Source organism: Anticarsia gemmatalis, chromosome 14 (genome assembly GCF_050436995.1).
Source record: "Anticarsia gemmatalis isolate Benzon Research Colony breed Stoneville strain chromosome 14, ilAntGemm2 primary, whole genome shotgun sequence".
NCBI classification, from domain to species: Eukaryota; Metazoa; Arthropoda; class Insecta; order Lepidoptera; family Erebidae; genus Anticarsia; species Anticarsia gemmatalis.
Window position 1 is genome coordinate 6215959 of NC_134758.1, and position 19245 is coordinate 6235203.

Genomic DNA, 19245 nt, shown 5'->3' on the forward strand with positions numbered 1-19245 from the left:
GCACTTTACTAAATAAATTAGTTACCTACTTATTATTATACCTCCTGAAAGTCAATGAAATATTATATTTCGCGAAAAATGTACATTACACATTGTGTATTCCGTACAATTCAAGGGTAAAACGTAAGCGGAATTGTACCTAACTTTTAAGTTGGGACTCGTTGATCCCAAAGGACCCAACGAACCGTTTCTCACGTCGTTACTACAACGGATAGGCCCACTGATAATATGGTATTTATTATTATTCGGCTTTCTTTATTTTTTCTACGCTTTCAGATCGTATTATTGTATCGTAAAGGCGTTGCAGAAAAACGGTTTCGTTATGTCTACACATGCGTGAAAAAACAAAAACACAAATGTATTCTATTGATGTTCTTGTTTTCCTCTTTCCACGTGCTTGGAAATATAAAGTAAGTTCAAAGCGCTGCATCATGTGCTAACAAACAAGCGGTTCGATTGGCGGTGAAGATTTTTGAGATAAAATAGGTCATGAACACGGCTTGTTCATGACCCAGTGGTGAGGTGGCCGGGGTGAGGGACGCCGCGGGGCGGACGCGGCCCTGGTTGACCCACTTGTTGCCTCAACCCGCTATTTACATTACAACTCTAATTGCTGTAGGCAAACGGCAGGTGAGGTGTAAGCCTTTACTTTATCATCACCTTGGGACCAACCTTTCCTAATTCGTTATTCGACTTGTGTAAATGTAATCCAATAACAGCAAATTAATCTTATTTTGCGTGAGAACACCAGCACTTTTAAGAAAATCTTTTGTAAAATCGCCCCTGTAAGAGCATCCGAATAAAAGTGAAGTCCTGGATGATTGATATAATAAATATATATTTGGTTTAGTAATATTGATATGTGGGAACAATGATGAGTGTTAAATGAGCGTGACGAGATCTCGGCTGTGAGCTGAGCGGGTCTGTGTGGAGCGTGCGGTGGTCGGTGCGGGCGGGCGGCGAGCGGCGCGGCGCCTGCGAGGAGGCTGCGCTACGCCCGCCCACAGCACAAAGGAATGTAATTACGCGTCACTGGCACACAACACGATTGTTCTTATTTTAGACCCACATATTGTTGCTTTAATGTACGAATAACTTGCATGCATGAAAATAAATGTTGTTAACTATTTTTGCTATTTTTAGTAAAATGTTCGAAATTTTTTTTTGTTAACTATTTTTGTTATTTTTTAGTAAAATATTCGAGATTAATTTGTCCTTAAAAAAAACTAAAAACGCATGTTTAATGGTAAAGCAAAGAATAATTTCAAATTCAACGAAAATGACATAGAGATCAGATGCTGAAAGAAAGAATTGTTAAATGATACAAAGATACACTAATTGCTATATTCACAACATTTTTTGGACGATACGTAACGTAAAAACTGTTTAAAATCATCTTATTACGAAGCCAGTATTATAAATGATTATAGAACGATTATAGAAAGTGCTAGAGTGCAAAATATAGGTTGTAGTTATTGAGAGTATACTTTACTAGCTGACTCGCCAAACTTCGCTTGCGTCAAGATAGAATGGGTCAAAATGTTCCCCGTTTTTGTAACATTTTTTACTGGTACTTTGCTCCTATAGTTCGTAACGCGATAATATGTAGCTTTCCTCGATAAAAGGACTATCTTATACTGAAAGAAATTTTTAAATCACACCCGTAGTTCCTGAGATTTGCGCGTTCAAACAAACAAACAAACTCTTCAGGTTTATCATATTAGTATAGATTAGTTTATATTTAGGATCTCATGGTATTTGGAAGGTTTAGCTATTTGGGCTTCTATTTACCTAAATTAATAATATTTTTCCTTAAGAATTTTCATTATACAAGATAGTAAAGTGAAACTATGAAACATCACCGCAGGCTACGACGGACGGGTAACGAACTAACGACCCAACTATAAATACTTGAGTAAAAAGGAATACCCATGTCAAAAATCTGTCCACAATGTTTCTATAAGCTGAAGTTATTTGCTACTATATTGTTATAAGTTGTTTTAGGATGTTTATATAACAAATATTTTTGTGAGTAGCTGTCTCTTCTGTACTACTGTGACACTAATATCAATAAATACTAATATGAAAAGTATGATAAGTGTTTTCGAGAGGAGATTACCTTACAATAGTATAATTTATTATAACATAGTTTTTTATGAAATAGTTTGTTTAGGTTTAAATAATATATATTGTGACTTTATGTATTACAGAGAGTCGGGAAGTACCTATTCATGTAAAACTGTATCCTCATTAGAAGTACGTCGGCATCCCCCGCCGACCTCTTTGTCGTCGTAATTAATGCGCTCGGGACCATAGCAGCTTTATTATCGCACGATTGTGTTATCATTATTCCCACCGGAAAAAATCAAGAATGAACTATGTTGCTAATTGACACCGAGAATAAAAATTGTACGCATGTTCGCTTAGAATACCGACCAGAATAATGAATTCGTAATTTTAACATTGTATTTGTTTAATTCCAGCTTCTGTTCCGAAATCTAACAATTCTTATCACAAATCTTTTTCATTTGCAAAACGCTTTTAGCTTAATTAATAAAGGCATATTTATTTACAGTTGTTTGTATCCGACAATGAAATATGGCACGCGCGCAAACACAATGGTTAAACAATGTGCGGAAAGTAATTTAGCAGATTTCCCGCCTGCCATCTTTCTCGCGAGACTTATGGGGATACCCTTCAGAAATCACATTAAGGTAGTTTGAGCGCGGCCGGTCGGAACTACACGTGAATAAATCTAAATCAGCGACGGGCTGAATCTCCGCCTAAATCCACTTTAATCCTCTTCACGGCCGAGTGCGCGCATTGCGTTCGTGTTACAACTAAACCAACCCCTAATGCAACCCCAATTCGACATCTCTAATATCCTATTGTGCTTGTGTACTGCGAGTTTGTCGCGAAAAGAAAACCAACATATGCTTCTAGCCTTAATCTCTGTGGACATGTTAATTTTGTTTTATTATTTTATCGTATGATTAGTGGTCAACTTAGTGCAAAAATTTAAGTGTTCAAGCTGCCCGAAAGGCTTTTGAAATGGCTTAAATATACATAAATAGTATACATTCCAACTAAACTGACGTTATCTCGAAAATACCAACACAAGTTGCAAAATTCAGCGCATATTGTTTACAGCTGTATATAACGTCACGTAAAACGACACAACATTACGTAACTTAGGCCATTAGCCAAAATAAAATAGTGGCTTTTGGCATATACTCAGTACGACGTTCCTTCTAATTGGAATTTGTAGGAACAGATATAGTTCTTTGTTCGTATACAATATGAACCTTATAAATCTAGCGATAACCCTTCTATTGACTGGACAGTGCCTTGCGAAACATAGTAATTAAATAGTAAAGGACTGGATACTAACTAATAACAATATAACTACCTTCCATGTTTTACATAAGTTTGGAGCAAGACGGTGAATAATGTAAGGTATGTACTTACGTAGGTGCAGCGTGCTTGGCGGTTAATTTCATTAGTTGAAGTTTCCAGGTAAGTTTTGCACTGAATATTGAGGGAGGTATGTCGTCGTCTCCCGTAAGCTTTCAACTAACACAGTACTACTGAACTCTTTACACATCATTTAATAAGTTTTCATTTCACTACTATCAAGGTTTCAGTAATTACACGCCGAAGAGTAGATTTTTCGAGCGATCGAAGCTTTAACGGCTATCATTACTCAAGAAAACTTTACGTAAGTACTACCCAAGAAACGTTACAAATTCTGTGGCATTTATTGCTGATTAAGATTAATTGCGACGTCACGACACGCTAACCGTAATTTGCAATGTCGAAAAAACTTCGGCACTTTATTGTGATACGGATAAAAACTGGCCGCCGAGATATATACGGACTAACTACAGCAATCACCTGTCTGTTCGTATGCTGCTGGCGATTTTGATCTAGATCTTGATCTTGGTTTATACAGTTTTGCTGGATAACTAATGTTTGAACACTTCGTTTTAGATATGATCTACACTTTTATCTACGATCTACACGTAACTACATTGTTTATTCTAAGCTCAGCTTTGTTAGTTCCGTTTTGGTAACAAAAACGAATTTGTTCAAAGTTTAAGTGTGTACATTGTTGCAATGGACAAACAATTGGCGGTGGCAAAAAGTTGTCGTAGCGCTGTGCTACGTAGCTCACAATACCGCAACTTTTAGTTTTCGTGTACTCTATCTTGTTACAATTTATTTATTTTTAAATGGGAAACTAATGCATTTAATAAAAATTAATTACCTAATGCATTTCAAAGTTTGTTTTAACTTTTATGTAATATCCGATAATCTTACATAGCATTTAGTTATTAAAATAAGACTATGTTTAAGTAAAATTATCTTCGCGGCCGTGCTGTTTAAAATAAAGGACAATACAAAACAATTACCTAAGACATATTTCATAGAAGAGCGGCATCATACAGCTAAACATGGCACTAGATTGGAACCTTCTACTCGCCAGCGTAAACGAAATGAAAAAATATAGTGCTAAAATGTGCTAGATAGAACGTTGATATAATTTTGTAATATGTGCAGATTGTAAATATACATTATTAAGATGAGGCAGTGTGTGTCAAGTTTTTGTTACATCAAGCAAGAATCCACAAGTATTTCGCTATAAGCCATTATGTTAGGGTCGGGGTAGGAGTATAACCTCAGTAAGCCTTTCATCTATGTGGGTGAGTTGGGCGGAGGGCCAAATCGCATAATTTGACCGGGCTACGTGTTGCGGGTTCGCACCAACCCATTATCTCGTGAACTGTGTCCACAGACTCGAGTGCTCACCGACTATATGTATGTACTTAGTGATTTACTCATTTGACAATCCCTAAAAAATATTTTATACTTACAACCCGTAGTTATCTATGGTTTAAATGACAGTATCAAAGTGAATCAAGTAACTCTCACAGTAAAATGAACACTCGCTTTTTGAAATACGAGTATTTAAATGAGAATGCTCACAAAGAATCGCAACTTTGTTGCTCAAAAATATTATTTAGAATGTAAAGCAAATTAGACATTTGTGTCGAGGGTTGCATAAATATTCACAGCTGCATACACCGCGATGATGCAAATTGAAAAAGTTTCTCTAAAGTTGAAAATGAACAGAATTAATTACACACTAGGAGCTCGCTACCGTTCACGTAGACGGAACTGTTTAAAATTCAAATACATAATACATAAGTCAACTAACCAGCTATACACATACACACAGACAAAATGAGGCAATCATCAAAGTAGTTTAATTACTTACGGGAGGTATTAACGTCCATCTGACCCAGACGTCGATGGAATTGCCTTTTGATTGGCATTGGGCGTTTTGTGTACGAGTATGGAACGTTGACGCTGTTTAACGTGAACTACGACATACAGTCTAGCTACTCGCTACACAGCACGTATAGGTACAAACATCAAAGCTTCCCAAACATGTATTCATCGGTAACAATGGCTGTGTCTCTACCCTCTACATACGTCATAGCGATTCGGTTCAATACATTGTTAGATGCTGACCGTAACCACTACAGAAGGTACCTATTATGTTACATAGGTACGTAGCGCATATTACCAATATGGACGGGTACTTCACAACGAAATCGTGCCGAGATCGTCATTCGTCTTTATACGATTTCAATATCGGTCGAGCGTACTTCAAGGGTAAGAAGCTGAGAGTGAGAATCAAAAATAGCCTGAAGCAATATTAATTTACTTGGAAATAACACAACCCGGGATAAAATCAATACTTGAGCGAAGTTTTATTATTACGTGAGCGGGATTAGGTACTGAATTTAAACTGAAAACAAAGTATCGTTATGTTAATATCGGATCATTTTATCTATTGGCACTGATTTAAAAGTTTGAGTTTCGAGTTCGTTATTTGTTTTTATTATGTCCATTTTGTTATTCATGCGTATTCATTGTTTTAGCTTAAGCCCTTCTCCCATTACGATACGCCCGCGCGACTCTAGTCTCGGAGACTAGTCGCCACGAAGTATCGCACATACATTTGCATGGAGACTACCAGTATCGTAATGTGAGAGTCTCCATACAAATGTATGTGAGATACTTCGTGGCGACTAGTCTCCGAGACTAGAGTCGCGCGGGCGTATCGTAATGGGAGAAGGGCTTTACGTCTAATTTTAGCAATTAATTTTAACAAAGTAATAAAAAATATGATTATTTGAAAATCATAAATAAAATATATTGTAATACACATTGTTAAAACTGCAATTTAGTTCTAACTTACAGTTATTTTTAACAACGTAGCGAATGTTATTAAGGTATAAATGTGTTACTAAAACATAACAAGATACCTAAATAACGTTAATCTATCATCTATATTTAGCAAAAGGTGAATTACTGATAGAATAATACATCGACAATTCGACATTAACACGAGTAAGCAATAATCACGACTGCGTCAGTTAAATGGTTTACCTGGCGACGTTGACGTCTAAGATATTTTGATAAGGGTTGAAATATCATTCCAAGTATAGAACTAGATACTCACTATGAATATATAATATTAAACGCGTTACGTGTGTGATTTGCGTTGACAACCAACCAATTGGTTTAGAAATAGACATTAACATAATAACCCTGGCACATAGATACACAATGTAGTATGTGGATGTATCCATAGAGGCCAGAGTGATTTTACTTTTCGTTTTAAATGTTAGGTACGATACGGATAGATCGAGTAAATCATATTTTCGACTTTAGAGTTAAATTGTCAAAAAGTACATGACAGCCTCTTCTTGAGGTCCCGGGCCAGAAAAATACTGTTGAAATTTTCTATTGGATATTAGAATATTTGTGCCTGTAGTCTGGAGTTTATTATTATTATTTTACTCTCTATTTTCTTGCAGTAAATAAAAACTTTTTATTTAGTTACCTACTACTATTAACTCAATATGAAGGCTGAAAGCCAATGCAACTAGTGGCTACATGTGTAGATAAAATCCAAATTGAAATACATGTTAAGAGAGATTTACCAAATGTTAGATGACATTCGGGTACATGTTTGCCCTGTCAATGCTCGTCTGTCCTTTGGGAAAATGGAGGTCACCGGCCGACCCCTGGTGATTTCATCGCAATTTAGTTATCTGCCGCAGGTGATATAATTGTATATAGTTTGTGTTTAATTTAATTGATCGAAATTGTTGGGTGTTCTTTGCGTGTGTACAGATATCGGGTGTGGAAATTGATTAAGTTCGGATCACCTAAAGATGATCATGCAAAAAAATATACTATTTCGAATTGTTAAAGTGATATAAATCGTTAAGAAAAATAGGTATTCATGTTTTTATTCACAATATTTCCATTAGTTTCCTTATCGTTTAAGCCAACATGTTCTAACTTCAATTAACGTTAATGTGCATTTCTATAATAAGAGGAGCATTTACTCTATGTTATTTATTTTGGGTAAAAAATGTTGACTGGTAGCGTTCAGTGAAAGAGTCGCTTTTATATGCGCGCTTTGATAAGGTGCACCTTTATGCAGCTGGCTGTGTGCTAATAGAGTCGTCAAAGTGGGACGCCATTACTGAGTGCGGGCTCCATTCAGTGGACCCAGCACTCGATCTCCCCGCCCCACACCACACCACCTTATTGAGCAAATGCCAGGATGTTTCTAAAAAATATGAGTCGGATTTTCCGCTCACCATTATTCTCCATTCTTCTTTCCTGCACCTATGTACATTGATTGCATACTATTTATGCGAGCGCTTCTACAAAACAATATAAAAACTATATGCTTGTTGTTAGTTTCCATTGATGTTTGTGTATAGGTAAACACGCTCAATGTTTGGCCTAAGCCGCATTAGGGACATTAAAACAGAATTTATGCCTTCAAATAGGGTTTCTTGTGCAGTATCCTGAGTCGTTTGTGGTTTTATGTATATTATATAGGAGTACAAGAGTAGAGAAATATCCGTCTATGCCAAAATGCCCATGTAGAAAAGATCAAAGTGAGTCGATTAACGTAAAGGATTTATTGAGTGAAGGTATGGTGACAGAACGTTTGGTAGGGATACACAATGACTGAATAGGTTGTCCAACTTCAAAAAGGTCAAGGACGTAGCAATCTCGATAACATTACAATTATATCAAATAGGTTTTTTTTATATAGAACTTTGTATAAGAAGTTTTGCTTAGAGTTGTGATTAAAGAAATGTCAAGAGTATCGTAAGTTATTAACGGTATATTTTAGAAACTTGTATTTTAGTTATTTGTACGTACGCTTTGGCTTCGGTTAACTTTGGCTGAAAATGTTTGACTCCACTAAAACATGTTTGAAACTTTTGGTAGAAAGCGACGTTTGAACGCAAACTGAAATAAACGAACTCTAGACTAACTACAGCCAACCAAGATTTATAATCGTCTCGAGCCCAAGTTAAACGATTTTATAAGTACTTACTACATTTATGACATCGAACTCTGCTCATAATTTCTGACTTTAGTCAAATTTAAGTGATAAATTTGAAGAAAAAAGAGGGTTTCTTTTTTCAGCAGAAGCCTAACTTTATTCATTTTAGTTTATGGTTTGAGTACATTTGAAGATTAGCCGAAAAAGATATATCAGCAGATAGCTTAGGTATTAAATTTCTACAATATTGGTTACAAACAATAACTCTATGAAAAAATAATTATCTAAATCTAGATCTAAATTTTAAAAAGATGCAAGAATTAAGGTTAGAATAGTCCTATATCCAAGAAAAGAATAAGACATCATTCAAAAGCTCTTCATCGGCTCCTGTGATATAAATAGGTAAGTGTATTGAGGTATTGTTTGCGTTTGTGAATTTCACGTCTCTGTTGTAGAACATTATGTTTAGAGCACCGCAAAGGGGTATTTGTTTCAGAAACGGTATTGTTTGGCGGGCGCGGAACTCAACAATATTGTTTTGATGAGAAAGAAAGACGTTTCCGCTCGGCGGAGCGTTAATTCATCTCACAGGAAGCGCTAGTGAGCCACCGCCAGCGCCGCTGCAATCGTTTCCACCTGCCTCCCGATAAACGAAACACTGCACAGAACAACACAGATACTCACGCATCGGGAAAAACAATGGACGCTTCACAATATAAATGGAATGCTCACTTTCAGACTGCACTTAATTAAAACATTTATTAAAACGCTTTCGAAAGCCGTATAGAAAACAAAAGTTTATTTATAGCCTTGTTTTATTAAGAACGTGAACTGCAGATGCACTGGAATGCACAATTGTAAAAAGCAGTTAATTATATACGTGAGCAGGTAACTAGGGTAAGTTCACCTTCTGTTTTATTTTATAGATAGAGAATAAGTTTTACAATTTTAGTGTAAGGCGATTTCAGTAACTTGTAAAAGACATAGGGCAAAACTTGATAATCTATCAAGTTCAAAATCAAGTTATTAAATACAAAGTTTTGCAAAGTAATACTGGTCTACTATTTTTTATAGTAGACCGGTTAGTATTTTAGATAAGAAGACGTAATTTAATTAATTGGAATCTTTTAACATTTTATATCGGTACCTTATCAACTACGTGTGTGAATAGGCACTGCAACTGAAATAACTAAACTAAGTTTGGCTAACAATGGTTGACCTAGTTCCATTCATTGTTCGGAAGAACACAAGCGTAAGTAACTATGCTTTTTTTTCCTATTTTAGTCTTAGTTAAGGCTGAAAAAAATTAGAAAGGAAAAGCTGGCCGGGTACATTGTAATTTATGTTAGAACAGCTACTACCACAGGGAATTTTAATTAAAGCGAGCCGGTAATAAAATCAAAACAATGATTTCAGTACGCAGATGCTGAGTTTTACGATAACAGGGAAAAATATTGTGATAACGTGACGCGGTGAATGTACACGTTGGTAATTAACGTGGTAGTTGTCGCCGGCGACCGTGTCTCTGTATATAATTAAAAGTGACAAAGGTAAACATATTACTCTGAAACCGTGATCATTTGTATTCTGAACAGTTATGAGAGTAAATGTTGGTTTTTTGCTTTAAATTACTTTGCAGATTTTGGCAAAAATATGTAATTGACCCTAAATTACCAAATTACACAGTGTTTATATTTTGTAGTGCTATAATGTGCACAGAACAAACTGTGCAGAGCGTTTTTTAAAGATCAGAGAGTATCGCATTTGCCTCCTTCCGTATTTCGTGCAATTGCAATCTAATATATCGTGTGAATCACGAGAATAAATACAAACAGAGAGTATTGAATATCAATTTGTTATATTATGGGAAATTTATTTTGAAGATAAGATGTCCAGATCTTTTTTGGAATGAGTTTTAAAATGAGATCTAACTAGGTAATTATCCTCGAATAACAAAGAAATGTCGAAATCGCGAAAAATTCGAGGCATATTATAATTAACAAATTAGTGCTCTTTTAATTAGGCCAAAAATATATAATATAATACGGTCTTGACGAAAGTAATAAGTATAATGTATGCAATTTTAAACGAATGGGCTTCAGACATCCTCTGAATTCAGGGGCGAGATTTGGTAGAGGTAAGGTAATAAAATTTAAATGTCTCCACTTTAGTGAATAAATTATATCAAAACCATTGTTAAACGAAATCTCTAAGATATTCTCTCGATTTTCGGATGAAAGGTAAAGTGAGAATAAAAAGTAGCTACTTAGGCGAGTAGGTACTTTCCATAAGTACCTAGGTTAGATAGAAGGTAATACATAAATCGATGTAAAGATGTATTTGAAAAACCCAATTTAATCATGAGTGAGTCTAGTTTTAGTCTGTAACTTTTCTCTTTTGCTTTTCACGGAATTTATCCGACGTTTTATTTTAATTCGTCACAATTTTGAGCACTATAGAATTTCAGATATCGTCTCATTATGCTGCAAGAAATACTCTTCTAAGTATTAATAGGATTTTACTAAAAAAGGGTACCTAAATGACTACTTTGAAGTCTGAAGGATTAAAGAACGTACAGTAGTAAAAGCTTAAGCTCTAGGTATCAATCACTCACCTTTTTCATAAAAGACATAACATTTGTTGGCAACATGGTGGCGCTTTCCTTTTTCAGGACCACTTCACTTTCACATCATCACTCACTAACCACTTAGAAATATAACACTAGTTTCGCATTAATCTGGAATCAACATGCTGCCACCAAAACACGACATTTTCCAAAGGCTTTTTCTTCTAAAATAAGACCGCGGAATAACGCACAGCACAGATTTATCCGCACCAAAGTGTACCTGAAAAGATAAAATAAGATATATGAGATCAAAGTGAATAAAATACAGACGTTTAGTGTGGAGACAAGAGGGTGTAAGGTATGTGTACCTACTATTGTTGGGGAGTCGGACTCACGTTCGATGGCTGCCGACCGCCCCGTCGAGAAAGCCGAGAGAGAATGAAGCTGAACTCCCAGCCACATAAGCATTCAACAGGTTAGCACTTTGTTCGCGGATCTTATCGTCTTTCTTTCAACTTGATGCTTAAGTATATAACTACATGCCGTACATTCTTGTCTCTATTCATAATACTCTAAGCTTAGAGTGGCTTTGGATAGCGTCGACAAAAGACGATACTTGAAAATATGTATGAATTTTATATAAGTACGAAATTATTAATGCTCGTAGGTATTATATATTACATGATATCTTGAATTTAAAGAAGTTACTTTAATTTTATGGACACAAAAAACTGACCACTTACGTAAATATTTTTTTTTAAATCCAGTGAAAAATCTATTACATGAATTTGAATCTTATAGGTATCACAGCAAAGGGAAACAGGAGCGTTTAAAATAACTATAGGTAAGTACTAAGAATCGACACAGAGTATAGCTTAACCCAGGATCATGATTTTATTGAATAACAACAAAATAACACCTGACGAAGTGGTGGATATATCGTTCATCTTATATTTATAGACATTATGCGCTAAAATACTGAATTAAATTCACTGCCAAGTAAGCAATAGGGTACCATGATGATTGTCTAATCGTAGTACCTACCAAGTCGAGAATCTCTTTTATGTTTCGTAGCAGCTCTCTAACCACGTAATTTCTGTTTTAATTGAAAACGGTTTCACGTGACGTTTTCTCTATTTCTCAATTGTCAAATGAAACCGATTTCGCTTACCATTCGAATTACTCGTCTACCTACGTCTACAAATGTTTGTGAGCTTGCCTATGCTTGCTATGTACCACGTATTATTATTTTATGTACTTCTAAAATGTTTTAATCAAAAATTTTATTAATTATAGTATTGATCTATTGATAAGGATTAGATTGTCGTGAAAGATGTTATAATCGTGCACTTTCCCACTGTTTATTACTAAACCATTTTACTTTTATCTAAAATTAATGGAATATCTTGTTTATTTTGCAAACATAATATTAACTACGCTGTTGTATATTCGTACACGCTAAACATCTAGGAACCTAGTACTTATTTTATAAAACTATCAGGAGAGCAAATGTGTCTGCGGTTGCACGAAAAAATTTTTGCCGACGCTGTCTCGTTTCGCGACACTTGCGACAAAAAGCAAATAAAGTTTAGTTGTTACATCTATGTTTTTATTGGTATATTGTTTACAGTTTATTATATGAAGATGAATGAATAAAAGAGCGATAACTTGGTACCTAGATTGACTAAACGCGAGGACCGAATTGCACGCTTCTGTGAGTACCTATCACCGGTAAAGTGTGTCACCGAATCGAGTCGACTTGCACGTTTGGAGAGGGAGAATGTAGAGCTAGTTGAATCGATACTCGTTATTTTCTGTCTCTCTAGTCAGGTACACACAGGTTAGGCGGAATCTCGTTTTAGCTGTCTTGTTCCAAAACGAATGTAGGCGAGTGCTAATCGAAAAGCGATACCTCGCTGATATATTTTAAGCTTTTCAGTATTCAGCAACTTAGCTGACATTTTATTCACATAAAAATAACTATAGCAATTCATAAATAATATAGATCCAGTACTGAATTATTAACAACCTTAGTAAAAAATTGCGGTAGGAATTTCTACTTAATTCCAAGTAAAAATATCTACTACAAAATGATCCTGAGTACACAAGAAGATTTTCAAGGAGGGTGAAAAAACATAACGGGCGAGAAAAAGGAAAAAGTGTTCAATTTAGCCCACCTTGCTACGTTTGGAGTAGATATATATACATACCTATCTACCTTTACTACATTATCTTTAAAATAACGATTATTCACTCCTTTTCCCACTCACATTACAGGACTTAGCTGGTAATAAGCTTTAACATTTACCGATCGATGGCGAAGAATTTAATTTTTTTTGTCGTGTTTGAAAATTTGAAGAAGTTTTTGAAAGTAGTACCTGCTATATGTCTAGATACACTAATGAAAGTCTTAACATATAGATACACTTACGTGTACCTAACATTTTTTACTACCTAACTACCTACGTAGGTATCTATAAAGATAGGTACAGGTAGGTTTTACCAAATCAGAAGCTGTTAAAGTTTGCGTCCCTTTTAGTAGCTGTATTGAGGTTTATTGCTGAAAACGTTTACTTGGTATACCTATAAGTTCTTTATACATTTATACCCAATTTTTCTGAGGCACTCCGAATTTTTATAATATTATTAGTTATTAAATAATGTTTCATTGTGGATTTTCCCCTAGTAAAAGGAAGCTATGCACACAATTTTATTACGATGTTACAAAAGCGTCCGTCCAACAGTAATTGCGTGGGAAATACAATTTTGAGTTCAATACTTGCTCAATATTTTAGTATTGGTATTTGTATCGACAAATTTTCTCGTATTTTTTTTACAAAAATCAGTAAAGTATTGTGCTTACGCACTTAATACGCTGGATGTTACAAAAAGCAATCAAATGCCTTTAAGTTTCTATAGCGTAAAAAGAAAAACCCTATTTTAATATACCTACACCTTAATCTAGGAAGGTATTTTATCTGATTTAAACTTGTGTCAGCGAACAAAGCCGGTCGGGGCAAATTACGTAAATATTTTGCCGGGACATTGAGTGCGATATTAAATCGCGCGCGTAAGTCGATTACAGGCGGCTATCTAGCTCGGCCCGCTGCGCCGGATTACCGTAGATAATTGGAGCCGGCTCAGTTAGAGTCGACTGAAGCGACTTACTTTGTCTTTTATGTTTAGATACCTACCACTATGAAGCAACTACCTAATGGCTCTACTACAACTTAATAATGTACGAGTATATCAATCGACAGAGCACTTTAAATACGTCGCTACATTCGTAAGCCGTCCACTAGAGTCAAATTAATAAGTTAAAGTTAATAAAGTTTGACTAGAACGTTGCTGCCGGGTTATAAGTTTAAAAACAATGTTTAATGACGAGGTAACTACCTGCCAATAGTAAGCTCTTAATTTCAGGAGTTGTTTTTCAATAGTGCGACAATGTGCCTATCTACATGCACGCATGATCCATCTAAGTTACTAACCTTATTGTATGAAAGTTTATCTGAAAGCGGCTTCATAACAATTATTGGGTATACCGAAACTAAAAGACATGACGAAAAAACTGATGGATATTCCAAAAAAATATTTGTTTAGGCCAATTTCGCCCGACGTTAATGTATTTTAGTTATAAATTTATAACCGCAGCTTAACGCTTAATTAATTTATTACAGGACATCTAGTTAATGAATAGTGTAACTACAATTTAGGTAGTTGTTTGTATTTGCCACAATAAAATGATTAAATAGTAATTAAAGATATTTGTTTACTAATCTGAATATTTGTTACGAAGATCCTAGGATATAAGGACAATAATTATTTATTAAATAGTATCCTATTAAGCAAGTGGTTGTCTTTAGTACCTGCTTTATATACCCAAAAGCCAATTCGCGCGATATTATTTAAGTAGATACCTATTTATTTAATGAATAATTAGATTTTTTTATTGAATTATTAATGGCAGTAAAACAACAAATGTTGCAACATATTTTATTATAATTACCACTTTCATCAAACGTTTTTAATTAAGGGATTGAAACAAACCATAAGAAACTTATATTACATCTATTTGAGAATTAACTAGACAGTTGGAACTTGCTGCATGTACCATCAATATCATATTTAATTACAAATCAAATTTAGAATACATTTTCAATGTTCCTCTCATCATGAAATTAATCAATAAGAATATTTATTAACATAGATATCACAATATAATAACTTAGTGACAAAGACATCCTATAATATGTATGGGTGACTATGGGACAGTTAGGTTCATGTGCTATTACTATAATCATTCACCAGAAATAATTTTTGGTTGTGATTAACTTACACTGGTTGAAAGATTAGAATCAATTAAGAATAGGTACATAAGAATTCTAGATAACAAATAGAAAATTGAAGAAAATATATACAAACATTATTTTATGGAAATACCTACTTGTTTGAAGAAATAATGATTTGGTGAAGTATAAGATTTCAACTTAATCTATTAATTAAATCTTGTTGTATGAAACTACATATTATGTGATACATCTGTGTACACAGTACTACAATTTGGACTCATCACCCCTTGAGACATTACATACATGCTACCAGCTTCACTAAGTAGTAATTTGACAATTACATAAACATAAACACTGCAATTTGGTTATTATGTTTTACAATATAGGCACAATCACAATATAATAATAGCACTATTGGCTCATCAAAATGTAGCAATAACAGGAATATTATTAATTTAATATAGTTAGTGTTCGTAAACCACATCTGATAATTGATATTATACATAATTTATTTTACATAAAATACCTATATTTGGCCAAGTATTCAATAAAATTTCTAAGTACAATGGATCTGATTTCAGATTTATTGTTTTGCTATGGCACAAAAGTTGTTGTATAAATACAAAGAACATGTATAGGAATTCTTACTTTAATGTATCAACTTTAGTGAAGCTAAAATAGCAGAATACAACAAAATGTACAGCATACTTAATCAATTTAGAAAATAACTAATTTTAGAAGCTCGTAAATCATTGATCCGTCACCAATGTTTGGTTTTACACATATGCATGAGCATTCAAATATTCAACATTGACTTCAACCTGTGTGAGCATTTAAATAATACTTTTCTTGTCCAGTTAAATCAAAAGAACAAAAACGACAGCAGCAACAAGTCTAAGATAAATTTAAAACAAACATTTTTTAAAAGATTTACCAACATTTTGAAGTATTCTTTTAGTAATAATATATAAATTGTAGTTTAATTAGCTATTGCCTTGTAGTTTTGTACCAACAACAAGAATCTTGCTTTATTGTGATACAGTTATCCATGTGTGTCCTTTTGGGTAAAAAAACTCTTAGAGTATTATCACAATCTACAACATACAACACTTTTCGTCTTGTGATGGTTGAAGTCAATGTAATAAATTATAACAGATAGTTTGAAACAGTAAAGTATCATGCTATGTATTTCTAGTAGTATTCCAACATTCGAGATACAACAAGTTACACCTTCTATAAAAATACACACAGCTTATTTGTTCTTTATTAGGAAATATTCACCATTCTGCATCACCATTGGCTTTCTGAAAAACAAAATCTTTCCCAGCTAAGTTCATAATACCATCTTTTAGGTAGAACTTCCACTTATTGCGACTGCGAGTAATTTTATCATATTGGCAAACCACCACATTGTCAGTATCAAACATTTCACCGGGCTCCTCATCAGATACATCATCTTCAGAGTTCAGTGGTTCTTCTTCAGCCCCACCACTCTCATCTCTCTCCTCTTCTTCTTCTTCTGCCCGCTCTTCAGGAGACTCCTCATCCTCATCATCATCTCCGGCCGCATCATCGGATCCATCCCCGGCATTAGAGACCTCGTCATCTGACGAGTCTAAAGCACCGTCTAAGGAAAATGGTGCAGCTCCACTGCGACCACCTCCACCTCCATCAAATTCATTTTGTTGACCGGCTAGTGCTGAGTTTATATGTTGTTGCAGTAGTGTGGCGGCTAGTGGCTGTGGTAAACTTATAGTAGCATTAATGATAGGACCTGTGAGGACCTGGTGCAATTTGTTACCATTCAATGCGGACGCAGGTATCTGTATTGTGAATGAGCGTGGCTGGGAGCCCGGCACACCTGGCTGAGCTGGGAGCGTGAGCTGCACTGGCACCTTATTGTTAGGGTCCAGTACATGGTGTGGGTGTGCACCTGCTATATTAGATGGGGGATGTTGTTCCACTCCGGAGTTTTGGCTAGAGCCTTGCTGTCCTAAATGTGTATCAGTTCTCTTGGGTATAGTGTTACTGCCATTAGCTTTTGGAAAGTTTTGGAGCACCGGAGGCGCTGGCATCTGCGGTTCCGGCTGAGGAGGGTCCATAGCTCCACTGGACTGCAGTTTGGTCTTCCATAACTGCTTGAGTTCTTGCAACACTTGTTCATCTACACCATCGTCTAAAAAGCAATCTCTCACACCAGCTATCACGTCGTCAACTACTGTATTGTAAAGTTTCATTACTGATAACTGACTCATCGTCATGTTGACGGCTTATGCCTACACTATACAAATAACCACACAGAAACGAACTGATTACCTAAATTATTAAGTTTCGCCTGAAAACTTCACGTTGTTGATAGTTAGCTGACGAATGCGTATCCACTTTCGTGTTCATATCTCAATTCAACAACTCAATGTCAAGCAATACTCCGAGATCGACACAGTCATTCAATGGGTAAAAGATGCGAAATACTTCATTACCGCCGACAAATTAAACGAAGACCCACGAGACGACACTAGTAGCGAATTCATGTCCACCCATTTATGAGCAAATACCATGAAAATATTCAACATAAATTTTGACAATTAATCACTAAAACATAACCTACAAACAAAAAGCAGATTTTGCTTGCCAGATAATGAAAATTTGTCTATGGCATCAGTCTCTTTTCTACGTCTTTGGTATAGAGTACGCATGCGCTAGTGCGGCGCGCGACGGAACATAGCCGAGCAGTGACGACGACGCCCCGTTCCACATGCCAATTTTTGAGGAGTTTGCGCTTTACGTATCTATCTATTAAATTGATTTTACTCGTGGCAAGTATATTAATTTAGTTAAACATAATATTTATTTAGTAAAATCCTTTGTGGTTAACAAAAACCTAAAATAATTAGATTTCTTTTAAATCAGATGTTAAAAAAAGTTGGCACAAATATTAGTAGTGACAGCGCACTCATGACCCTCGGAATCGGAATATTAAATATTCTTGTGTTGACTACTACTATAGTAAATAGTAATAAGTTATATCATAAAAGAAATATTGTCTGAATTTATTTATTTTTCAAATAATATTATTGTAACTTGTGATTATTGATATTTCGAATTTTGATACTAATTATTATTAATTATTTTCATTTAATGAATCAATGATTAACTCTCATAACATTATTTCAGTTTTTAAACAAAAAATAAGTTCTAAGTAACAGTAAGTAACCAATTTATCTGTATGAGTATAGTCTGCTTTAAAACTGTCTACGCAAAAATTAGTCGATGCTTCTTTACATTAACTGGAAAATTAAAGTACCTAGCAGAAACTGCACTAACTTGTTGTTGTTGTGCGATTTGTGATTTTCCTGTTAGGTACCATTCGCTTTACAGTTTGAAGGCACAGAGCAGAGTTACTGTTGAAAACGATCCACCATCGGTGATTATTTTTAAAATAGTAATTAGGTTTTTTTTACTAAAAGAATATTTACAAAAGTATTACCTATTTATTTACAACATTTCCCAAAGTAGGCTAAGACTTTTATATATACGATCAGATAAAAAAATATCTGTGGACTGTGGATTTAATTTGTGATAACAAATTAGTAAAAATTGAGTTTCTGAGATTATTTATTTTTTACGGATCGTCTCGTTGTCGTTTAACGCGACTAGGATAAAGAAACCAACACGGTGTATGGACCTCCCTCCACAGCACAGGCGTTTCGCGCTTAGGTACCCATGTACCTATTAGTTTGAAAGAGTTTTTTTTTTGCAAATTATAGGCACAAAGAAACGAGTACTTACGTAAACAAATGTACCCACTTTATTACAAACTAGCTGACCCGCGCAACTTCGCTTGCGTCACATAAGAGAATCATAATTATCCCCGTTTTTGTAACATTTTTCACTGATACTCTGCTCCTATTGGTCGTAGCGTGATGATACATAGCCTATAGCCTTCCTCGATAAATGGACTATCTAACACTGAAATATTTTTTCAAATCGGACAGGTA

At 34.9% G+C, this 19245-nt stretch overlaps 2 protein-coding genes across 7 annotated transcripts in view; both read right to left on the minus strand.

Annotated features, from left to right (window-relative positions):
* Fife (regulating synaptic membrane exocytosis protein fife) overlaps positions 1-19245 on the minus strand; it is a 100375-nt gene that overhangs the window by 23676 nt on the left and 57454 nt on the right. For 4 of the 6 annotated variants that reach the window (XM_076122740.1, XM_076122741.1, XM_076122737.1 and 1 more), the window contains exon 3: positions 11004-11235. In XM_076122740.1, coding sequence (XP_075978855.1) covers positions 11004-11039 — 36 coding nt within the window. In that variant the 5' untranslated portion in view covers positions 11040-11235. Of the gene's footprint in view, positions 1-11003; positions 11236-11323; positions 11378-19245 lie in introns of those variants that run through there. The other 2 variants (XM_076122739.1, XM_076122738.1) reach the window with 2 other exon arrangements.
* TfIIA-L (transcription factor IIA L) lies at positions 14938-17909 on the minus strand. Its single transcript, XM_076122637.1, has one exon. It carries the CDS (start codon positions 17506-17508, stop codon positions 16525-16527), a length of 984 nt encoding a protein of 327 aa, XP_075978752.1. The 5' UTR covers positions 17509-17909; the 3' UTR covers positions 14938-16524.